Source organism: Furipterus horrens, unplaced genomic scaffold (assembly GCF_987537825.1).
Source record: "Furipterus horrens unplaced genomic scaffold, mFurHor1.1.pri manual_scaffold_13, whole genome shotgun sequence".
NCBI classification, from domain to species: domain Eukaryota; kingdom Metazoa; phylum Chordata; class Mammalia; order Chiroptera; family Furipteridae; genus Furipterus; species Furipterus horrens.
In genome coordinates, this window is record NW_028327183.1 from 57,213,438 (window position 1) to 57,235,955 (window position 22,518).

At 48.8% G+C, this 22,518-nt stretch overlaps 2 protein-coding genes across 2 annotated transcripts in view; both read left to right on the plus strand.

Annotated features, from left to right (window-relative positions):
• Positions 1-22,518, plus strand: part of LOC149995567 (patr class I histocompatibility antigen, A-126 alpha chain-like) — a 135,769-nt gene that overhangs the window by 20,791 nt on the left and 92,460 nt on the right. The window lies entirely within an intron of this gene.
• Positions 11,091-16,773, plus strand: LOC149995569 (BOLA class I histocompatibility antigen, alpha chain BL3-7-like). The gene is made up of 10 exons (XM_090260879.1): positions 11,091-11,172; positions 11,391-11,675; positions 11,824-12,102; positions 12,629-12,904; positions 13,002-13,112; positions 13,540-13,572; positions 13,680-13,717; positions 15,147-15,247; positions 15,648-15,724; positions 16,709-16,773. The coding sequence occupies exons 1-10, from the start codon at positions 11,109-11,111 to the stop codon at positions 16,771-16,773; spliced, it is 1,329 nt and encodes a 442-aa protein (XP_090117005.1). The 5' UTR covers positions 11,091-11,108.

Below are 22,518 nucleotides of genomic sequence, written 5' to 3' on the forward strand. Positions count from 1 at the left end.
ATTAGTAGAAAAGGACAAATGTAATTAAATCTTGAATCAGGGGGTCTCCAAGCCACAGTTAACAGGATCAGCACACTTACAAGTCAGGAAGGGGCATTCCTCAGCTCAGCACAAATGCTTCTGAGGACAAAGGATATCTGAGATCAAAGTGGGGAGATAGTCATCACCAAACTCTGGGAAATGGGAAAATGAAACTAGACAGCCCAGCAAACAAGATAGGAAAATTTCAAAGAAGAGCTGGAGACATACCTATAACCAGATCACCCTGAGTTAATGATCACCCTCAGTTAATTTAGTTAATCATGTTAGATTGTAACTCCAGAGTATCCAGCATGGAAAAATGGAGAAGGAGAAGGAAGGGAAGAGGTGAAAAGGAGGGGTGGGAGGGAGTTTACTCGTGTTAGGATAAAAACAGCCAGCTCCTTTTTGTCAGAGCCTGCATGCCCCTGGCTGGCTGTGTGCCCAACTCTGAAGACTTGTGAATAAACACCTCTTTTTGCTGCTCAAGGCCTGTGTCCCGGTGTCTTATAGTGAGCATTTCTCACAATCTGGGGCAGACCTTCCCTGTGTAGTTCTGGTATCCCTGTCACCTGTATCCCATAGGTCCCCCTGTTTTGGTTGACTCCCTCATTTCCCTCACTTGGCCTGGTAGTATTTTCCAAAAGAGAACGTGGAAGGTTAACTATTAAAATCCTAAGCACATGAAGAAACCTTAGGCTATCCCAGCTCTTACTGATATCTTGACCTGATGTAGCATTTTGAGTTGGAAATACTTTTTTCTTCAGAAATTGAGAGGCATTGCTTCAATGTCTTCTAGTCTCCAGGACCGTATTTGCCGCATCTTGAAGCTTTCAAGCTCTCTTCCACCCTCTTTCTCAAATTCTATTGTGATGTGGTGTGGTGTGGGTTGTTTTCATCTTCTGTGGGAAGAATTAGATTAGGCCATTGAAAATGTTAATTTTTATCTGTAAACTTTGAGAAATATTATTGAACATGTAAAAAGCCACTTCCTACTCATCCTTATTTTTAGATAGATATAATAAACTTGTTGGAACCCCTGGATTGACAGACTGCTGTCTTTTCTCCAGCTTGTAACGGACCCCACAGGCTGTTCAGGTATGAGGGGTGCGATTGTCCGCCGCCATAACCATAACTCCCAATACCAGAGTTTGGTTAAAAGGAAAGGACTTGTTTATTTAAAGGCTGTATGGACTTAGATTAATGGCAGATTTCTGCTGTTAAGTCTTACATTGTTTGAAATGCCCAGAATATGTAGTCCTTTCTCCCCCCTGCCAAACCAGGCTAGTTTCAGAACAGAAAAGCCAGAGGTACCGTTTCCCTCTAGGAGAATAAAAGTCTGTGGCTTCGTATTTCCCAGACGCAGTTCAGTTTTATCAGCTGCCATCCATTCGTGCCTGGTTGGGGAGGTTTTGTCTGTGTTGTGGGCTTTTTCAGCTCTTAATCCAGAACCATGTTGTTCTCTTTCAAACCATTGGTTCTCTCCTTATACCTGCTTGTAAACCGCATGGAATTCCCCCTGTTTAATGGTTGCCACCTTATTTTTAAACATCTGACTGTGGCCTGTGACCAGTCATGTGTGCAGACCAGTCACAGCCACTTGTAGAATTTTGCAAAGACCCCATGAGCTTTCATCACCATTCTATGGTCAAAGCCCCTCCCATCTCCTTGATGCCTTGGAAGAACCAAAACCTTTTGCATAACCAAGACACTAGCTCCCCGCCATACATATGCAAAAGCATCTCTCAAGAAAAATAGCTGTGCTTCCCTGAGTCCCAGCCCCAACTCCCTAAACCACAGCTCTGGGGAATTGTGGGGACCCACTCTGTAACAAGCTTGCTCACACTCTGCCATTTCTATGACTTAATAGGGGCATAACTTGAATCTTTATTTTACCAATTGAATATTTCACCTCTGTAATGATATTTTAATATCCAAGAGATCTTCCCTGTTCTATGATTGTGCATAACTGTTTTACTTCATAGGCCACTATCCTCTACATCTTTCAGGTAATACTGAGGCCAGTGGAAGGGGACACGTAGGTTTACTTATTCGCTTTCATGATATCAGGAACCTTTCCTCACAGCACATGGTCCTGATTTACATTTCTCTTTGTCATTTCTGCTAATTATTTATCTCCGTCATGAGACATTGCCAGAGTCCTACTATTGCTTTGTGTTCTGTCTCCAGATTCTAAGTAACCCTAATATTTCAGAAGCTTTGAAATACAGACGCTGGATGATGAGCTTGACCATGGTTTGAATGGCTATGTTACGCTGTCCCTTGATGTCCTCCTGAGCTCTTGAGGTTTTCGGCTGGGGGAGCGGCATGCAGTGGCAGCTTGTCTCAGGCTCACCCCTGACCCCAGCTGCACCACCATCCCATCTCCAAGGCCCTCTTTGTCTTAGACTTCCCAGTGAGCTGACGGCAGTCCTCCTTAGCTCGCTTCTTCCCTATAAGGTTTCCAGGGCCAAACTAGCACTGCCTACGCTCTCCTGTTAACTTCCTCCACCCTAGTCCTTCCTTAGTTTCACTCCTACCGTGGATGCCTGTTGTGAAACTTTTCCAGAGAAAGTCCCTCACAGGACGCACCACACACAATAGAGAGGCCTGAGGCAGAACCGCTCAGGCCTGGGTCCTTCTGTGACAACTGCTGTCAAGGGACCCAGTGGAAATGAGTCATCAAGGCTCCGAGGGGAAACACCCTGAGCTCAACCGCAGCTCTATCACCCCGTGAACCTCTGTGAGTTTCCTTTCCCCTGTCTCCCACAGGATCCCATATTGTGTGCCTCGTGGGTCTGCTCTGAGGCTCACACAGATCACATGGTATTGCTGCCTGGGACACGTCAACGTTCCTCTGTTCATAGTTACCATCATTCTATTGATTAGAGCATTTAGAGACATTCCATCAGTTTGCTTTTATTAAAAAACCACAATACAAGCAACATCTTTCAATATATATTTAAGGACATGTGTGATTATCTTCTTAGGATAAATTCCCAAATAAAGAACTCAAGTTGCTGAGACCCTTTACACAAGCACCTTTCAGAAGCATTGCACAGGTTTTCGTACCTTCAGCCTTTACAACAGTGTGCTTTCCACACCCTCTGGCTGAAAGACTCATCTATTTTTCATCTTACCGAACTGATAGATTTTAATTTGTTCTCCTCTTTCTTATTCCACATTCCCATTCTTGTTTACATGTCTTTATGATGAATAGAATTGTTTAACATTTGTGTTTCTTCTTTCCTGAATGGTTTCTTAATATTATTTATTTTTTGACTGAGTTGTAAATCTTTTCATACATTGAATTTAAGAATCAGAAAAAGTAGCCCCAACATCGGGAGTAGGTGTAGCACTTAGAGTGAGGCCTGTGACAAACGCTCACAATAAAAACACCGGGACTCAGGACGTCGGCAGCAAACAAGGTGTTTGCTTATTCCCGGGTCTTTAGAGCCGGGCACAGGCAGGCAGGGTCATGCACGCGGAAGCAGAAAAAGCAAACTGGTTTATCTTAATGAGAGTACCCCTGTACCCTTCATTCCTCCTCCAGTTTTCCATCAACTGAATACTCTGGAGTTACAATCGAATGTGATTTACTAAGGATAGTGATTAACTAAGGGTAATCTTGTGACGGGTCTGACTCCAGCTTTCACCTGAAGATCCCCTGCCTTGTCTGCTGAGTTGTCAAGCGACATCTTCCCATCTTTCTGTGTTTGGTGATGAATATCTCTCCCCCTTTGGTCTCAGACATTTGTGATGAGTTGTGGAATGTCATTTCCTGATTTGTATAATTATATTTTCCCTTTGTTTTGCTGTTGACTCAGAGACAGACTCCCTGATTCACAACTTAATTACAGTTGCCCTTATCTGTCAATGATTTCCTACTGGTATGAGAGTCACCAGCTTCTTTGTGCCCTACAGACCCAATGTCATGGGGAGCTGGGCTGGTGCTCACTGCTAGGCTGTGCTATTCACGTGTTGGACATAAGTCACCTCACAGAACATCAGCATCGGACAAGGACATTCTGAGACCAGGGCAAAGTGACACAGGACAGCACCACGTTGCATCTTGTCTAAGCACAGACAAACACATGGCACCGTGTGACTCACAAACCACCAAGCAGCTACCGGGGCCTGCTAGCAGGAGCGAAGGCAGCTTCTTTCCTATCACACCTTCATCCTCGCTCCGTAGATACTTACTGAGATGCCCGTCACAGAATCGCTCCCACTTCCTAAGGACGCCAATCTAGAGTGAGCCTCAGCATCCACGGATTCCCCCAATATCGCCCATCCACAGCCAGCATGCTGTGCGTGTTCTGTCTCACACCTTCCCATCAGGATGCCTGCCCCCCACGGTGTGTCCTGTCCCTCACAGCAGTGATGAGCCAATCCAGCCATTGGCCCACCGGTGGTCCTGGTGGTCTTTGGAGGAAGAACTCTGACACATATCATCTCTTCTCTGTCAACTTTTTTTATGTGTGTTTGAGTTGGATTATGGGCATGGGATTGTGTCGCCAGAGCGTGTGGTTGACATAGAAAAATTTTGTTTTCCCTCATGGTTTTTCATCTTTGGGTCTTGCTTAGAGAATTTTTCATTTCACAATTGTAAAAACTTTATCTATATTTTCTCCCTAGGGGAGAGGTGTCCAGGAGTGAAGGGAAACAGAACTGTGTGAATTCTGGAGGACATATTGGGTGGAGCAATATGAAGGAATTCTAAGGAGAACTGCAAAGTTCACATCTTCTGCTTTATACTTTATAAGTATGTATGGGCCTACATGTATTTGATATATGTTGTGTTTAAGAAATGTTTTCTCTTGAAGTAAAGACTTTCATGCCTGCTCATGTTTATGAGAATAACAAAAACTGCACCACGAGTCTCAGAGTGATGTGCGCAAGGACTAGCTCCAGAGATGAGCGTTTGTGATCATTTACAACCTTAGGGCATTAAATCACACTTTGGTTAATATCTGTACACTCTAGCTGTTAAATACATATTAAGTAAACTTCCTTGGGTAAGCTATATGTTGAGAATATATCTAAGACCCTCACAGATGAAGGAAGACAAATGACGTCCATGTGAACATAATTTAATATACAACAATGTATGAGTCATACAGTATCTTTGAGGGAGATGGGCAGAGACTGAAAACTAAATACATTCTAGATAGGTGGTCTCTGATATGGGAGCTACAAGATACATATCACTTTTAAATTAAAAGTAAATCATATTAAAAGTTCAACTGCTCTGCACACTAGTCACACTTCCAGGGCTCAGCTGCCAGCTGCAGCCAGTGGTTGCCATTTTGGAAGTGAGGATGCGCAACAATTTCTTGGCCCAGAATGTTCTATTGGAAAGAACTGCGCTTCATGTTGCCTGGGCCTCAGGTCACAGCACCAGACCCATGAAAAATGAGAGGGCCAATAGCCTTTCTCTGACAGACGACATCAGGTTTCTGTCTGGGACATGAATACATATTAAGCTGGTGTATAGTGAACCTATCACAGGTAGATTACTTGTGGGTCTGGTGCCTTCAGGCACAGACTGTTCCCAGTTCTAAACAGAAAACACCTGTCCCCCACTTCCTTTCACCACCCGAGGACACTCTCTGAAATCACACTTCCAGGGGGTCAGCTTTCTTCTAGAATAACACAGGGGCAAAGGAGAGTTTGGGGATGCAGGGATCCCCTCGCAGGCATAGGGATTCTAGGATGTGAAGAAGAAGCAAGGGCAGGGGCCAGTGGGGAGACTCTCCCTGGTTTATCCAGAAGGACCATTCTCATAATATAGTCTGTGGAACTGAAGTTTCTAGGATGCTTTTCACGGGATCTATGAGGGCAAAACTATTTTCCTAAGATTAAGGGCATGATTTGCCTTTTCACTCTGCTGGCATTTGCATGGAGGTAAACTTAGCAAGAACAGAGGTGAGAATACCCAACTGCAATAGCAGGTATTCTTCACTACGGCTTACTCACAAACTCAAAAACAAGGCCAGTGTCCCTTAACGACATGGTTAAAGGATTGAACATTATCATCATTACTGAATCATCGTCCTTATATATAAAACTTAACATATCTTGGCTTCCAGGCGAGTTGGCTGTGTAAGTGAATGTAATATTCTCATCACCCCATGACCAGATAAAAATTACAATTACACTACACCCACCACTCAGAACTCCCTGTATCTACTGAACAGAAGTTCTCCAACTACAAAATAAAGAAGCCATAGCCAGACTGGCAGGCAGGCCAGAGATGCAGACTGGTCTAGTCCAACACTCACATGCGGGGAGTAAACATCAAGAGGGCTATCTCGGCTGTGGAGGTCCCCGCAGAGGAGTGAGGAATCCCAGCCCCATACAAGCTTCCTCAGCCCAGGGTGTCAGAGCAGGAAGTCAGGTCTCTGCAACTTCTGGTTGTAAAGAGCAGCAGTGGTTGCAGCTGAGTGAGACGGAAGCATCTGGAGTCCCAGGCAGTTCCTCTTAAAAGGCCCGCAAGCACATGGACTTACTCTGAGCTCCAAAACTATGACAGGAGCTCAGAAGGCACCAGGAACATAGGAGAAGCAACTGAATTGTCTGGAATGAGAGTGAGAGCTGAAGGGCAAATTTCCCTCAGCTGAAGTACTGCCAGAGGCCATTGTTCCTTTTCTGAGCCCCCCGCCCCCACCTTAGAGCAGGCAGGCAGACACCATATCCGAGTCTCCATCAACCTGGCTCACACTCTGCCCCACCCTCCTGATTCCCTGAAACCCCACTCCACCCAAATTGCAGGTCCACCATGACCCTTTCAGTGATGTTTCCATACAAACAGCTTTTCTTCGCTCATGGTGTGGATTTTCCTGAAATGCCTCAAACAAGCAGCACCTGGCCTAGGCATGCCCTTTATTTCTAGCTCAGTGGCCCCATGCCCAGCGCTAGTGGCAGCTGGCCTTGGTTTGTAGCTTGGTCTCTCCCAGGCACCTCCAAGCTCAACACAGGTAGCAGCGATCTGCAGATTGCTCTGTAGTTCACACTGGGTGGTCCTGGGCAGGACACAGGTGCTGGCTGGCCATTGTAAGCACCTCCCAAGTGGTCCCGAGCCAGCACACCTGATGGACAGCCTCAGACCACAAAAAGCATCATTCACCCACCCCCACAGCAACACACTAAAGGGCAGTCTCAGCAGGCACTGGAGCCTCTGAGGCGATTGCAGCCAGTCCTTGCAGCTGATCAGCAGGTGGATAAATCCCTTCCATTGCCAACAGCAGTCATGACTCAACTGCAACAGGAGAGCACACACTTCCCACAAGGGGGGAGGGCACCTGGAGTGCCCATGTTGGATGACCAGGGAGGCTGTACCCCTGGACCCTACAGGACACCTACCACATAAGGACACACTGCCAAGACCATGAGACTTAGCAGTTCAACTTAACACATAGGAACAAATACAGGGAGGCTGCCTAAGTGAGGAGACAAAGACACATGTCCCAAATGAAAGAGCAGGACAAAACTCCAGAAAAAGATCTAAAAGGAACGGAGACAAGTGATCTATCAGATACAGAGTTTAAAACACCAGTTGTAAGCATGCTCAGTGAACTTGGGGAGAGTAAAGGAAGTTCGTGTGAACTATAACAAAGAGGTAGGACACATAAAAATGGAGAAAGAAAAAATAAAGAAAACATTATAAATGAAAAATTCAATTACTGAAATGAAGAAAACATTACAGAGAATCAACAGGACAGGAGTTAAAGCACAGGATAAAAAAATAAGTCAGGAAGATAAGAAAGGAGAAAACACCCAAACAGAATAGCAAAAGGAAAAATATATACCAAAAAAATGAGGGTTGTATAAGGCATATCTGGGACAATTTCAAGTGCACAAATATTCACACCAAGGGGCTGCGCTAAAGAGAAGAGACAGAGCAAGGAATTGAAATCCTATTTTAAAAAATAATGACAATAACTTCCCTACCTGGTTAAAGAAGTAGAGATACAAGTCCAGAAAGAGAGGAATCCCAAACAAGATGAACCCAAAAAGACCACACCAAGAAACATCATAATTAAAATGCCAAAGATTAAACACAAAGAGAGAATTTTAAAGGCACCAAGGTAAAAGCAGTTAGTTACCTACAAGGAGCTCCCATAAGTCTGTCAGCAGGTTTCTCAACAGAAACTTTTCAGGGGAAAAGAGATTGTCAAAGCTTTCATTTTTAATAGAAGGACAGCTAAAGAACTTCCCAGGCAAGAAAAAGCTACAAGAGTTTATCACCACCAAATGAGTATTGTGAGAAATGTTAAAGGGTCTTCTTTAAGAAAGAGAAGAAAAATAAGAATATATGAATAATAAAATGGCTATAAACTCATACTTATAAAAAATTACTTTAAATAAAAATAAATTAATTGCTGTCATCAAAAGACATATGGTGGCTGAATGAAAAACAAAACAACCCTTACATAAGCTGCCTACTAGAGACTCAGTTCAGGTCAAAAGACAAACACAGACTGAAAGTAAAGGGATGGCAGAAGACATTTTATGAAAAGGAAAACAAACAAACAAAAAAAGCTGAGTTAGCAGTACTTATACCAGACAAAATAGACTTTAAACAAAGGCAATAAACCAAGAGAGAAAGAAGAACCCAGTAGTTTCATTTCATGGTATTTATCTGAAGAAACCCAAAGCACTAAATCAAAAAGACGTATACATTCGTTTGTTTATTGCAGTATTACTTACAGAAGCCAAGATATGGAAGCTACCTACGTGTTCGTCAGTAGACGACCTGATACAGCAGTGGTGCATGTACACAACACAATATAACTCAGCCACACACAGAACAGGATAGAATCTCGCCTTTGGCAACAACATGGATAGAGGGTGTTGTGCTGAATGAGATACGTCAGTCAGAGAAAGACAAATGCCAGGTGATTGTACTTACATGTGGAATCTAAAGAACAAAATAAGTGAACAGGCTGAGCAGACAGACTCATAGGTACAGGGAGCAGACTGACGGCTGCTAGATGGGCGGGGGTTAGTGGGATGGGTGAAAAGGTGAAGGGGTTAAGAAGTACAGGTTGGTAGTCACAGCACAGTCACGGGGGTATGAAGTCCGGCACAGGGAATAGAGTCAGTAATGTTGTAATAACTCTGTACGGTGTCAGATGGGTGCTATATTTCTCAGGGTGAGTGGTTCATAATTTATATAAATATCTAATCACAGAGTTGTACACCTGAAACTAATATAATATTGTCCATCAACTATAATTTAAAAATAAGAAATATTTTTTAACAAGAAGATAAATATAGCTTGAATTCCTTATATCTTGAATTCTTAACTGTCCTTAATGAACACAGAATAAAAAAATAAATATGGAATGCCATGTTCACTCAGAGCGTGGGTGACACAGAAACTGGGATTATTGAGGCTTGGTTGCCTGACACACACGTTCCTCCAAACACGAGTGTGAGCTTCTCCCTGAAGAAGAGTCAGCTGGCACTGACCGCTGACCATACTTGTCTTGATAAAATGGAAGCTCTGAGGGAGAAACCAGGGATCTGGAGAACCTGTCTCACCGTGGGAGCCACGCAGCTTCCCGGCGCTGACAGAGTTTTCCAGTGGGACCTGCGGTGAAACGAACAAAGGTGACTCTTTAATAACGTGTCACTAACCGCACCAACACTGGGAGATGCCATCACCCGGGGAAACAAGGCACGACCCTTAGACAACCAGGCGTCAGTACAGGGGCCGCACAAGCAACGTCACAGAACAGGACGTGCTCACTGTCCGGCGTCGGGTCCGCTCTGCACGGAGCCTTTCAGGACCTACCGCCTGCGCAGCTTCGGTGAACGATCGGGGACGAGGATCCGTGCTCATCTGAGAGGTCAGCACAGTGCTCTCCCTGCGTGTGTGTGTGAGGCTGTGCACTTTTCCACGCACGGTCACCAGAATAACAGGTTAAACGCAGACACAGATATGAAAGTCCATTGGTCTTCCAATGGTGCTGACAGGCGCTGGGACTTGTAAGAATGTAAAATGTAGCAGATCCACTGTTCTCACTACTTCCTGTATTTAGAAAATAGTTATTTTCATAAAAAGTTATTTCTGTTTACATGTAGGTTATTAATATTATCCTAAATGAATTATTTTTTCTGTTTTATCCCTTGCATGGTAATTGATAGATACACGTCACACAAAATTACTTCCTAAGACTGTACAGATGATCTGAAACCAAGATGTTAGACTCACTGAATGAAATACCCGCTGGGCCAGAACTCAGGGAGACAGGGAGGCAGAGAGATCTCTGAAGTGTCAATTATGATCTCGGAGCTGAGATAAATCCGGCCGGCAGGATGATTGGCCAGTAACGAACCGAGGACTGTGGCTCACTCTGACCGACAGTGGAGAGCGGGAAGCCTCATCCTCCTTTTATTAGGATTTCAAAAGTTCCTAGAACAGGGGGTGTGACATTCTAGCCAACAGCAGGAGAATTTTACAAGTGAAAGAATTCTTACCAAGTGTCATTAATATGTAAAATACAGCCAGGGTAACTCCTGGTTTAGCTAGCACCTGTCAGGGAAGCAAGGCAGACCCACTAATCCCCAATGCCGGCTCCGTTGTAAGACTTTATTAACAAGGAGGCAGACGGAGTACTCAACAGAACCCGCTGTTCCCAGGATTCCACGACTCAGTGGCCTCCAGGGCCTAGAGCTGAAGGCGGAGACAAGATTAGCTCATCATCTCCTGGGTCATGGGATGACACCTGGGCGGAGGGGCCTGAGAGTGCCCCACCCAGAGACCTGTCTTCCTGCAACAGGTCTCCGTGCGGGAGGAGGGGTCAGGGCAGCGTCCGGGGTCCGCAGGCCTGGCTCTCAGGGTCTCAGCCAAAGCACCGAATCTCGGGCGGAGACTGTCACTGTTGGGGTATCCCCATAGCCCCCAGGCTGCTCTTCTGCATCACACGGGTCCTTCTGCCTGGATACTTATGACGCTCACGCAGCTCTCACTCCCATTGGTTGTCCAGACTCTAAGTAGCCAATCAGCGTCACCGTGGGTCCGGGTATAAAGTCCTCACTCAGAACCCGAATTCCTTCTCCCCAGACGCTCGGGGTGGGTCATGGCGCCCCGACCCCTGCTCCTGCTGATCTCGGGGGCCCTGGTCCTGGCCGAGAGCTGGGCCGGTGAGTGCGCGGTCGGGAGGGAACGGCCGCTGCGGAGCAGGAGCGAGGGGACCTGGCGGGGGCGCGGGACCCGGGAAGGCGCCTCTCCAGCTCCCCGGGTCGGACCCCAGACCCCCTTCTTCCGCCCCCTCCCCTCCACCACCGCCCCTTTTCCGTCCCCCCGGCCCGCTGCCCCTACGACGGACCGGGACCCAGGACGCGCGTCCTCCCGCCCCCAGGCACGCACACCCTGAGACACTTCGGCACCTTCGTGTCGGGACCGGGCCGCGGGAAGTCCCGGTTCGTCGACATCGCCTACGTGGACGACACAGAGTTCGTGCGCTACGACAGCGACGCCGCGGGGTCTGGGATGGAGCCGCGGGAACCGTGGCTGGAGCGGCAGTGGGTGCAGCAGGCGGACCCCCAGCTGTGGGACGACTGGCCGAGGGTTCTCACGGACGTCGAACAGCTGTCCCGAGCGATACTGAACAGGGAGCGCGCCACGAACAACCAGAGCGAGGACGGTGAGCCGCGCGCGCCCGGGTCCGGGCACGACCCCCTTCCCCGCGGGCCTCCCGGGGTCTCCTCGAGCTGTGGAGCTAGTCAGGTCGGGGGTTCACCTGTCTTGGGTGCGGGGCTCAGTGAGCGGGGCTGACCTAGGGGTGGGGTCAGTGTCGCACACCCTCCAGGAAATGAGTGGCTGCATCGTGGGGTCGGACCTGCGCCTCCTCCGCGGGGAATGTCAGATCGCCTATGAAGGCACTGACTACATCGCCCTGAAACTGAACCTGAGCTCCGGGACCACGGCCCACACGGCGGTCCAGGTCCCCGAGGGTCGCAGTTTCATGCAGGACTCTGAGGTGAAGATCTGGAGGCTTCAGGTGGAGGAGTTCTGCAACCGCTGGCTCCACATCTTCCAGGAGAAGGGGAAGGAGACGCTGCTGCGGGCAGGTACCCAGGCGCGGGCCTCCTCTGTGGGCTGCGGGGCGGGCCAACTTCCCACAGGGAGACATGGAAAAGGAGGTCAGTGTCAGAATCCCCCTCCTGGTGGGGACAGGGAAGAGACCCCGAGCTCTCCTTATGCTGTGACTCACCCACGTGCCCCGCTTCCTCTGAAGGACAGGCACGGCGGCTCCCTCACACCCTGCGGCCGCCAGGTGACCCCCACGCTCTCCCTCGTTCTCGGACTGAGACCTGGCGGCCCGGCCCCGGCTTTGCGGAGTCATTCAGCCGCCCCCTGAGTCTGCGTTCTCCCCCTAGAGCCTGGAGACTCCTGCTCCAGGTTCTCGCCCTGATTCTGGAACTTTCCAAGAAGTGGGAGACTATCCCAGGTGCCCCTGTGCAGCCTGGTGTCTGGGTTGTGCGCTCCCTTCCCCCACCCCAGGTGTCCTGTCTGTGCTCAGGGTGGTCACGTGAGTGCAGCTGGAGGGTCCCAAGTCCAATGCAAAGTTCCCAAATGTTCTCACCTGCCCCTCAGAGCCCCCAAGGACACACGTGACCCGCCACCCCGTCTCTGACCGTGAGGTCACCTTGAGGTGCTGGGCCCTGGGCTTCTACCCCGCGGAGATCGCCCTGACGTGGGAGCGCGACGGGGAGGACCAGACCCAGGACATGGAGCTGGTGGAGACCAGGCCTGCGGGGGACGGGACCTTCCAGAAGTGGGCAGCCCTGGAGGTGCCCCTTGGGGAGGAGCAGCGATACACGTGCCGTGTGCAGCACGGGGGGCTGCCGGAGCCCCTGACCCTGCGATGGGGTGAGGAGGGGGCGTGGGCACAGCGCCTCGTCTCGGGGCGTCCCTGAGCGGGGTGAGGACTCGGGCCTGAGGCTGGCCTCTCTCCTGCCCCTCGCAGAGCCCCCTGCTCAGACCAGCGTCATCACTGCGGGCATCGCCATCGCTGCTGTCCTGGGTCTCCTTGGGGCGTCGGCCGCCGGAGGTGTGACGTGGAGGAGGAAGCGCTCAGGTGGGCGGGGCGGGCTGCGTGTCCTGTGTCCCTGGGGGTCAAGCCCCCGGGGGCTGCGCTGTGCCTGGTGAGTGGCCCGTGGCATCCCCACACGGGCGCGTGCCCATCGGCCCTATTCGCTGACACTTACTCTTCAGTAAGGCCCGTGGGACAGTGGAGGAGAAATCTATCACCTTATGACTAGCGACAGGGACTGATTCCCAGCTGTCACAGGTCAGAGGGGAAGGTCCCTGCTGAGGACAGATGTCCAGATGGGCTGTAAGTCCAGTCCCCACACATGCACTTTCCCCGTGTTTGCTGATGGTACCCTGGGTGTCAATCACAGTTCCGGGAACTTTCGTGCACTTTCGGGGTATGGGGTTCCTCTAGGGTCACAATGCAGCCATCCCCCTGCCCCCACTTCTCAGAGAGCCCTTCCTTCCTACAGGGAGAGGCAGGGAGAGCAACACCCAGGCTGCCTGTAAGTCTGGGCGTGGGGAGGGGCTGTCTGGGACCCCGGGAGAGTGGAGGCAGGAGCCTGTGAGGGGGGCTCACCCCCCACAGCTCTGCTGTTCTGTTCTCCCCCAGGCAGCGACGGCACCCGGTACCCCGCTGTGCCCCTCATGGTGAGACCCTGAGGGCAGGAAGGGGGGGCATTGGGCTGAGGGGCACAGCTGGGTGTCAGGGGCTCTCGGAGTGGGATGCCCTGAGCACATGGAGGTGGGGGTGGCTGAGGGAGGATGAGCGCCTCTGAGACTGACCTGGATGTGTTCATGGTGACTCTCTCTCCCAGCGTGACGTCGCTGCTCTGCAGGGGACTTGCTGCTAAAGCTCATTCAGGCCTCCCCTTGGGACTGAAGAATCCCTGACCACTGCCTCTGCAACTGGCACTGGACCTGAGCTGCATCCTTATCAGCGTCGTGTGAGGAGCTGGTCACCAGGACCCCCTCCCCCAGGGACCTACTTATTAGTAGGCTGTGGGCAACCACTCCTCTGGTTTAGGGAATTGTAGCCCCGGCCTGAGCATGACGAGCCCCAAGCGTCCTGGCCGCGCCTGCCTCTAACTCTCAACATAACATAAGACTGGGTGCGGAACATGACTCACAGCCACTCAGAGGGTTGTCATGGGAACTGGATCAAAGGGCACTTGTTAAGCTCATGGTGCTTTAGAGCTCGCTCTGCTTTCTTTATCAGCAATGTGCTGTCAGCTACCTCTAGCAGGGAGTGTATGGGACCCTGCACCTTGTCTCTGAATGATTTACAGACCTTGACGCTAATCAGTGAGTGTGACTCCCAGATTTTTGCATTTTACCTGTTACTGTCCCAGACTCTTGCGTTTTACCTGCTACTGTCCCAGACTGTTGCGTTTTACCTGCTACTGTCCCGGACTGTTGCGTTTTACCTGCTATTGTCCCAGACTTTTTTGTGTTTTACCTGTTACTGTCAAACGCCTGAATGCAATAGACACTTTATGAATTTTGGATCTTGTATGTGTCCTCCTCAATAAAAGACATGAGGGATGAAGGTTTGGCTGCTGGTCTCCACTAGAGAGGCAGTCACTTCCTTCCCCCAGACATAAAGAAATGTCCCGGGTAAAAGTTATTTCATCAGACATAACAAAGTGTCCTGGGTAAGTTTGTTACACCACGGTCACGAAGCCTCTGCTGGACAGAGCAGCTTCCAACCGAGCCTAGGGTGTGTGTGGCCCTTCCGCCATAGTAGAGTGCAGATAAAACACAGCTTAGGGAATATGATCAATAATTTTGTCGTGACTGCGAATGGTGTCGGGCGGATACTAGAGATCTGGGGAGATTACTTAATAAGGTGTACGAATGTTTCATCCCTGTGCTTTGCCACTGAAACTAACAATATTTGATGTTGACTATAATTAAAAATTAAAAAATTATAAACTCACACACAGACAACAGTGATAATTGTGTGGGGGTGGGGAGGGTACGGGTGGATAAATGGTGATGGAAAAAATATAAAGAAATAAAAATTATTTTACATGAAAAAAAGTGATAACTTTGCTCTTCATGCCCAACATTCTGACAGCCATTTGTGGAGAAATATGAGTGTTTTGTAGCCAGCCCACAAGCCATCCTGGTCTCAGACACATTCCGGACCACGTGGCTCAGTGACTGGATAGGGCCCAGGTGGGGAAAGGACTTAAATCCACACTTACATATTTTTTCTGGGGAAGGAGAGGTAGGTCACGTATTGTCATGAGATACAGAAGGTACCGCCGTCTTCTCTCCCGTGAGGGGTAGTCAAGTAGAAGGTTCAGAAAGTGGGTCTCAGTTCGGCATAATGAAAATCTCTGAACGTTAACTCTGCAATGATTCCCGGGTGATTTCTTGGAACAAATAATGGAACCCAAAACTGTATTATTATTATTTTTGCTGCAAAAGCTATATTGTTTCCATTTGGTCCAATGCATGGGAAAGAACTCCTGGGTGGTTCAAAGGGTGTCCCGTGGTTTCTGGGAGAGTCTCAGGCAAAAGGCAGACAACAGGGGGTGCAGAGGGGCCCCCCAAAGGCTCCTGGGATCCACAGGCCCCTGGTCGTGCTTCAGGGGGAGCCTTTCGAGGAGACACTGGCCCAGCCCAGCCTCGGGGCAGCCAGCCTGGGAGGTGAGTCAGGTGTCCCCCATCTTCTTGATGAGCTTCACCTGCTCGTCCAGGACGTGCTTCTCCAGGGCGACCCGGGGCTGAGGGGCTGTGTGGGCAGAGCGGGGCCTGGTTCAGGGGCTTCTCCACGGCCAAGGCGGCTTCCCTGGCATCCTGGGTTTGACCCCATCATATTGGAAGGCTCCCGCGCTGGTTTTGCAGCTTTAAGGGACGCTCAACACCGTCATGCTTCTCCCTGGTGAACTCTCAGAAGAAGTGGCCCACACCCTGCAGAGCCACGCTGTCCCTTTTGAAACAGAAGCCCAGAGGGAGGGGGTGCGGGAGGCCCGCAGGTGCAGGGGGGCCGGGCGGTGGACAGCAGCCCCCACCATGGTGGGATAGCTCTGACACATCTGGGAGCTCATGGTTGGTCGGCAATGAGAATTATGGTAACAAAACGCTGTTGGCTGGTCTCTGAGGCTGGGGATGGCTGAGGTGGGTCCTAAGGTGGTGAACGGAAAACAGTTGGAGGGTGGCTGGGGAGAAGGCGGGTCCATGTCGGTTCGTCCAAACCCTGCTGAAGCAGCAGACGGATCCCAGGACCGCAGAGGGGACTGTCAGAACCCAGACTTCTCTAATGTAAACGTAGAAGGTTTTCTGTGAGGGGCACTGGGGCCTTGTTTTATTTCAGGAAAAGCCACAAAACAGACCTGAGGCCGAGAGCAGCCAGGACTGTGGGACTAGACATTAGAACATACTGGAAGACCAGCCAGGGTCACACGGGATGACAGTGTGAGACCTGGGGACAGAGCTCAGACAAGAGCAGGAGCTGAAGGAAGGGCCCTGGTGGGAAACACAGTGACCGGAGCTCCTGGCGCAGAGTGTCCTCCACCCCAACAGCGATGTGACTCTGAGCTCAGCTGCTCCCCAGGGGACACAGGACACTTTTTCAGCCTCCTGCCCGCTGCTCATGAGGGGTGACTCAGTCATGGCCACCACTGTCACCAGGAGGGCCTGAGGGCGCCATCTTGTGGTCCATCTCCGGTGTCACGTTCATTGTCCCCACGGTCTGACCCAGTGTCTCCACGGTGCGTCACCTGCCCAGACACCACCAGAGGCAGCAGCACGTCCACACCCCGCAGCCACCACAGAGCCCTCCAGTGACCAGAGCCGCTCACACGTCTCGATGCTGGGGATCCCCTGGGTTTTATTCGCTGTGTTCCATTTTTGATTTTTATGCCACTGCATTTGTATGTTCTCATCCATGGCTAGTGCAGACCGCTCGTGCTTCTCTGTATGTTTTCCCACTTTTAGTCCCTTCCTACTGATCCTCAGGGATCCCAGGGCTCCCGCGTTGTTGAAATCACAGTTAAAATGCTAATATACAGACAGCACGACCGTGCCCTGCCTGGTGGGGCTCAGGGACTGAGCGCCGGCCAGAAAAATGTCACTACACAGCGGGTGTAGGTTTGATTCCATAGATGAAGATAAGGAACCTGGCAGATTTAAAAAGTGTTTTTCTACATTATTTTGTGTCTTTATTTCACTCATATTTCTCCAAAATTCTGTCATGTTACACAGAATCTGGATATTGTCTAATGGTTAGTTTCTCTTTTATTTTAATTAAAAAAAATTTTTATCCTCACCCAAGAACATAGGTCATCAAAAGTTTCTTTTAGTTGTAGTAGAGCATATCTCCAGGTGGGTGGAAGCCTTTCCACTTCCATCAGCCAAAGCAAGTAAGGTGGTTAAAGTAATCCTTGAACAAATTATGCCCAGATTTGGCTTAGTTGAAAATATTGACTCAAGATAATGAGAGTCATTTTACCTCCCAAGTGTTAAAGGGCATTATGAATTCTCTAGACATCAAATGGAAATATCATACCCCCTGGTACCCTCCTTTTTCAGGTTGAGTACAATAAATGAACCACACCCTAAAGAAACAACTAACTAAATTGATCTTGGAGACCAAGTTACCATGGACCAAGTGTCTTCCATTGGCTCTCCTCAGGATCAGGACAGCTCGTGGGAAGGATATTGGGATATCACCCTACGAGTTCCTATATGAACTCCCTTACCTAGGAGAGAGGACTGAACTACACACCCTAGTGACCAAGGATCAGTTCTTAAAGAATTATATATTGGCTCTTTCATCTACCCTTGCCTCTCTCAAAGCGAAAGGCCTCCTTGCCCAGACCCCACCGCTCGAGTTCCTGGTTCACCTCTTTCAGCCTGGTGACGAGGTCCTGATCAAGTCCTGAAGAGAAGAGAAAATTCTGCCAACGTGGGAGGGACCATTTCAGGTGCTCCTGACCACTGAGACTGCCGTGAGAACTGATGAAAAGGGGTGGACTCATTGCACTGGGGTAAAGGGACCCCTAGAAGAAAAGGCAGAGGCTAAATGGGAAGTAACCTCAGAGCAGGGAAGGGACATTGTGAGCTTAACTCTCAGGAGAAAGTCATGTCCCCCAGGTGGGGGAGTGGGCTCTTTATAATGCTCTGCTGGATAACAGTCTTTTTCCAGGGCACTCTGGGCTGGGTCAGGCCAATAACCCTAATAATTAATGTACCTGAAAGTACAAATCCCCAAACTCTGAAGTTTGATGCATGCCAAGTTTTGTCTTGTGGGAACCTTACTTATCAACACTGGCTGCCATCTCTGGAAAAATTCTCTGTCCCTATCTGGAAAATAATGAAATTTTTACATATTTAGGGAACAGCCCTTGTCCTACCTGGGATGATGTCTGGTGGACAACGAAACCCGATGGGCAAATGGCCACAGCCCCTGAGCAAGTAAAACTGCTCCAGCCTCAAATAACTTTAAGCAAAGGAGCTCCTCCCCCAAAACTGCAAGCCTCCCCAGTGCAGCCCTCTTCTAACACTTAACTAGCCACAGGCCTTAAGTCAGGAAACCCATGTGGCTACCAGAGTTTATGGCTTAGGAGCTGATGTATCTGGCATAGATCCAGTAGGGTGGCTAGGTCTTCACTTAGTGACAACTCCTCCTTCCCTAGAAAATTTAACTTCCCCCAGCCGGACCTCAGAAATACTTCAGAAAAGACCCCAGAGTGATCCAGCCAAGGTGAAAGTCTTTGAGGTATTAGATCTCAGACAAACCTTAGAGATAGAGACTGGGTATGGGGACGCAAATGCTTGGGTAGAATGGGTCAAGTTTACTTTTAAATCCCTGAATAAAAGCAACTGTTATGCTTGTACCACAGGGAGACCCCAGGCACAGATCGTACCATTTCCACTAGGCTGGGACTCTGACCCCTCGGGAACGGCCTGTATGCTCGCTCTCTACCAGGATGAGAATGCACGGGGAAACGAGACTTGCAGAAGCTTGTCTCTCCTCTTTCCCTCTATAGGGAGTAATGGGACTCAATCCCTCCCTCCATACTCAGTGGGGCCCATGAATTACTCTTCTTGCCTCTCTAGGTGGGAAGCGAATTCGGGTACCCCTGTGGGAGAACTCCTAACATGCACTCATACCAGAGATGCGAGCCGCCTTCACAGTGGGGCCGGCGACTCTATTCCCCTACGAATCCCAAGGGCAGGTGTCTGGTGGTATTGTGGGCAGAGTAGTCTCTGGAAAATCCTGCCTGACAGGTGGTGTAGAACCTGTGCCCTGGTTCAATTGGCTATCCCATTTACCCTAGCATTTCAAAAACCAATCCAGACTGCCCCTGTTAGGAAAAAGAGGTCAAAGGCACCTGGTGGATCCTTCGACCCTCATATTTACATTGATGCTATTGGGGTCCCTAGAGGAGTTCCAGATAAGTTGAAGGCTAGAAATCAGATAGCAGCAGGGTTTGAGTGAGTGCTCTTCTGGTGGTCGACCATTAGTAAAAATGTTGATTGGATAAACTATATTTATTATAACCAGCAGAGGTTTATCAATTATACTACGAATGTTATAGGAGGAATGGCTCAACAATTAGATGCCACCAGTCGAGTGGCCTGGGAGAACAGGATGGCACTGGGTATGATGCTGGCAGAGAAGGGAGGGGTATGTGTCATGCTCAGGGGCAGTGTTGCACCTACATCCCTAATAATACAGCTCCTGATGGATCTATCGCTAAAGCTCTTTAGGGACTGACAGTCCTGCAAATGAATTAGCAGAAAACTCAGGTTCAGACAATTCTATAACAGGATGGTTAGAGAATTGGTTTGGCAATTGGAAAGGAATCATTTCTTCAGTTATAGTATCTCTCACAGTGGTAGCCAGCGTCCTCATAGCTTTAGGCTGTTGTGTTATTCCATGCGTCAGAGGTTAAGTTCAAAGGCTAATTGAGACTTCTCTAACTAAACAAATCCCGGCCACATATAATAATCTCCTCCTCCTAGAGGGCAGAGGAAATCCTCACTATGAAAAAGAAAGTCAATAAATCCTCCTTAGGTGTGAGAGGGCAAATAGAAAGGTTTGAGTAGTCAATTTCCCAAAAGTAAAAGGGGGTGTCGTGAAGGAGAAAGAAAAGTGACACTCAAATCGATAAGAAATGATTAGCCGCAAAAGAGAAATGTGCTAAGCAGGTTAAGAAAACTTTCAAGAGGGGCTAGAGACACAGATGTTCAGAGTTAAGGAACATTTATCATCTGAGAAACAAGAAGAGTTAACCCAGAGTGTAAAGGTCATAATATTTATAACCTGGGAGTTAACCGAGTGGGCGGGGCACCCTTCATGGAAGATTTATCACTGGGAACTCTGAATGGTCAGTGAGTTAAGGAAACTTATGCATGAGCTCATCGATACCCTTACTTGACTTAGTCAATCGCCTTGCCTTAGATTGTAAGTCCAAAGTATCCAGTAGGAAAAACGGAGAGGAAAGGGAGGGGGAGGAGTGGGGGAGGGTTACTCGCATTAGGAGAAAAGTGGCCTGCTCTTTGACCTGGTGAGCCCTTTGTTAGGCTGTGCCCGGACTTGCAAATCCATGAATAAACAACTGCCTTGTTAACTGCTTAAATCCTGTGTCCCAGTGTTTTATTGTAAGCATTTCTCACAATCTGCTCAGTTGTGGAAGTCTCTAGATCTATTTTTGACCAAGAAGACCTAGGAAAGGTCATCTGTAAACTGGTTGAGGAGAATTCCTTTTGAAATGCAGGACACAGGAAGGGTCATTCACTGCCTCCTGAGACTCAATGGTTTGGCTGAACTAAGTGGTTGGGTTGATGAAGTATGGAGTGGTCTGTGGGCTTCACTTTAAAACTGGTTTCTCTTTTATGTTCCATAGCTTGGACAGAGAGCCTAGGGGTCGGAGAGGGGAGAATCTGAAAGCATTCCCCTCCGCCCAAACTAAGTTTAGTGGGCAAAAGGACTTTAAACAGGTGTGACATGCCTTGCACACTCCCTAAAAAAGAAGACAATTTTTTTTCTAATGGAGGGCATTAAACAATAATCCTTGCCTGTTGTCATCTAGTGGTTATAGTTTTTAAAATTAATTAATTTGTTTGTTTATTTATTTTTAGAGAGAGGGGAAAGGAGAAAGAGAGGGAGAGAAACATCACTGTGTCGTTGACTCTCACTCATGCCACCAACTGGGGACCTGACTAGGAATCGAACCAGCGACACTTGGCTCTCAGTCCAATGCTCAATAGTGGTTATAATTTTAATGATGCCGTTTAACCCTGTTGCCAAATCTGTTGCCCCAGAATACGACAAGGATGCCAGTTTGTTCATCAGTGCCAGCCCTTGGAAACCAAGCATGCTGCTGCCTGGGAACAGCCAACTGACCTGACCTGGACTTTGCAAAGTCCTTCCTGATGTGGGAAGGCCAACCTCCCCTCCTCATTCCTACTCTATTAGGAATTTCTAGACCCAAGGGGAAATAGAACGATGGCCATGTCCAGCTTGAAGCAGCTAGGGGAACACAAGACCTTCGCCCATTGTCCTTTATAAGATTATAAAGGGTCTTAAGTCTGAGAACGGAAATTGTTACAGATGAAGGTCCTCAGGAGTTCCCCAGAGCCTGTGGTTGGGTGATAGGGGAAGAAGACAGCTTTTGGGGTGCCTTTCCATGGCTACGGCTGGTAGCTAGTGTCTTGGTTATACAGGTGGCCTTGGTTCTTCCAAGGCCCCAAGGAAATGGGAAGGATTTTAACTTATCACTAAGACTCTGCAGGGACTGACTACACTAGCATATGAACTAGTGGAAAACCCAGGCATTGACAATCCTATAACAGGATAGTTAAAAAAAATTGCTTTGGCAATTGAAAAGGAATGATCTCATCAGCTCTCGTATCCCTCATAGTGGTAGCAGGCATACTCCCTGCACCAGACGTGTAGCTCAGAGGCTGACTGAGACTGCACTAACTAAACAGACGCGGGCAACTTTTCATAATTTCCTCCTCCTAGAGGCCAAAGGGAATCCTTGCTATGAGGAAGAAAGTTGCGAAATCCTCCTTAGGTCTGAAGGGATAAATAAAAAGGTTTAAGTAGTCAATTTCCCAAAAGAGAAAGGGAGGATTGTAAGGGGCAAGGAAACTGGTGGCTCCAAAGCCAGTAGAAAATAATTAGTAGAAAAGGACAAATGTAATTAAATCTTGAACCAGAGGGTCTCCGAGCCACAGTTAACAGGATCAGCACACTTACAGTCAGGAAGGGGGCATTCCACTGCTCAGCACAAATGCTTCTGAGGACAAAGGATCTCTGAGATCAAAGTGGGGAGATATTCATCACCAAACTCTAGGAAATCGGAAAATGTAGCCAGACAGCCCAGCAAACAAGATAGGGAATTTCAGCGAAGAGCTGGAGACAGACCTATAACCAGATCGCCCTCAGTTAATGATTACCCTCAGTTAATTTAGTGAATCATGTTAGA

Coding starts and splice junctions, on each gene's coding strand:
- LOC149995569 (XM_090260879.1), top strand. CDS start 11,109: ATGGCGCCCCGACCCCTGCTCCTGCTGATCTCGGGGGCCCTGGTCCTG. Junction 11,173..11,390: donor CCTGGCCGAGAGCTGGGCCG/GTGAGTGCGCGG, acceptor TCCCGCCCCCAG/GCACGCACACCCTGAGACAC. Junction 13,573..13,679: donor GAGCAACACCCAGGCTGCCT/GTAAGTCTGGGC, acceptor GTTCTCCCCCAG/GCAGCGACGGCACCCGGTAC.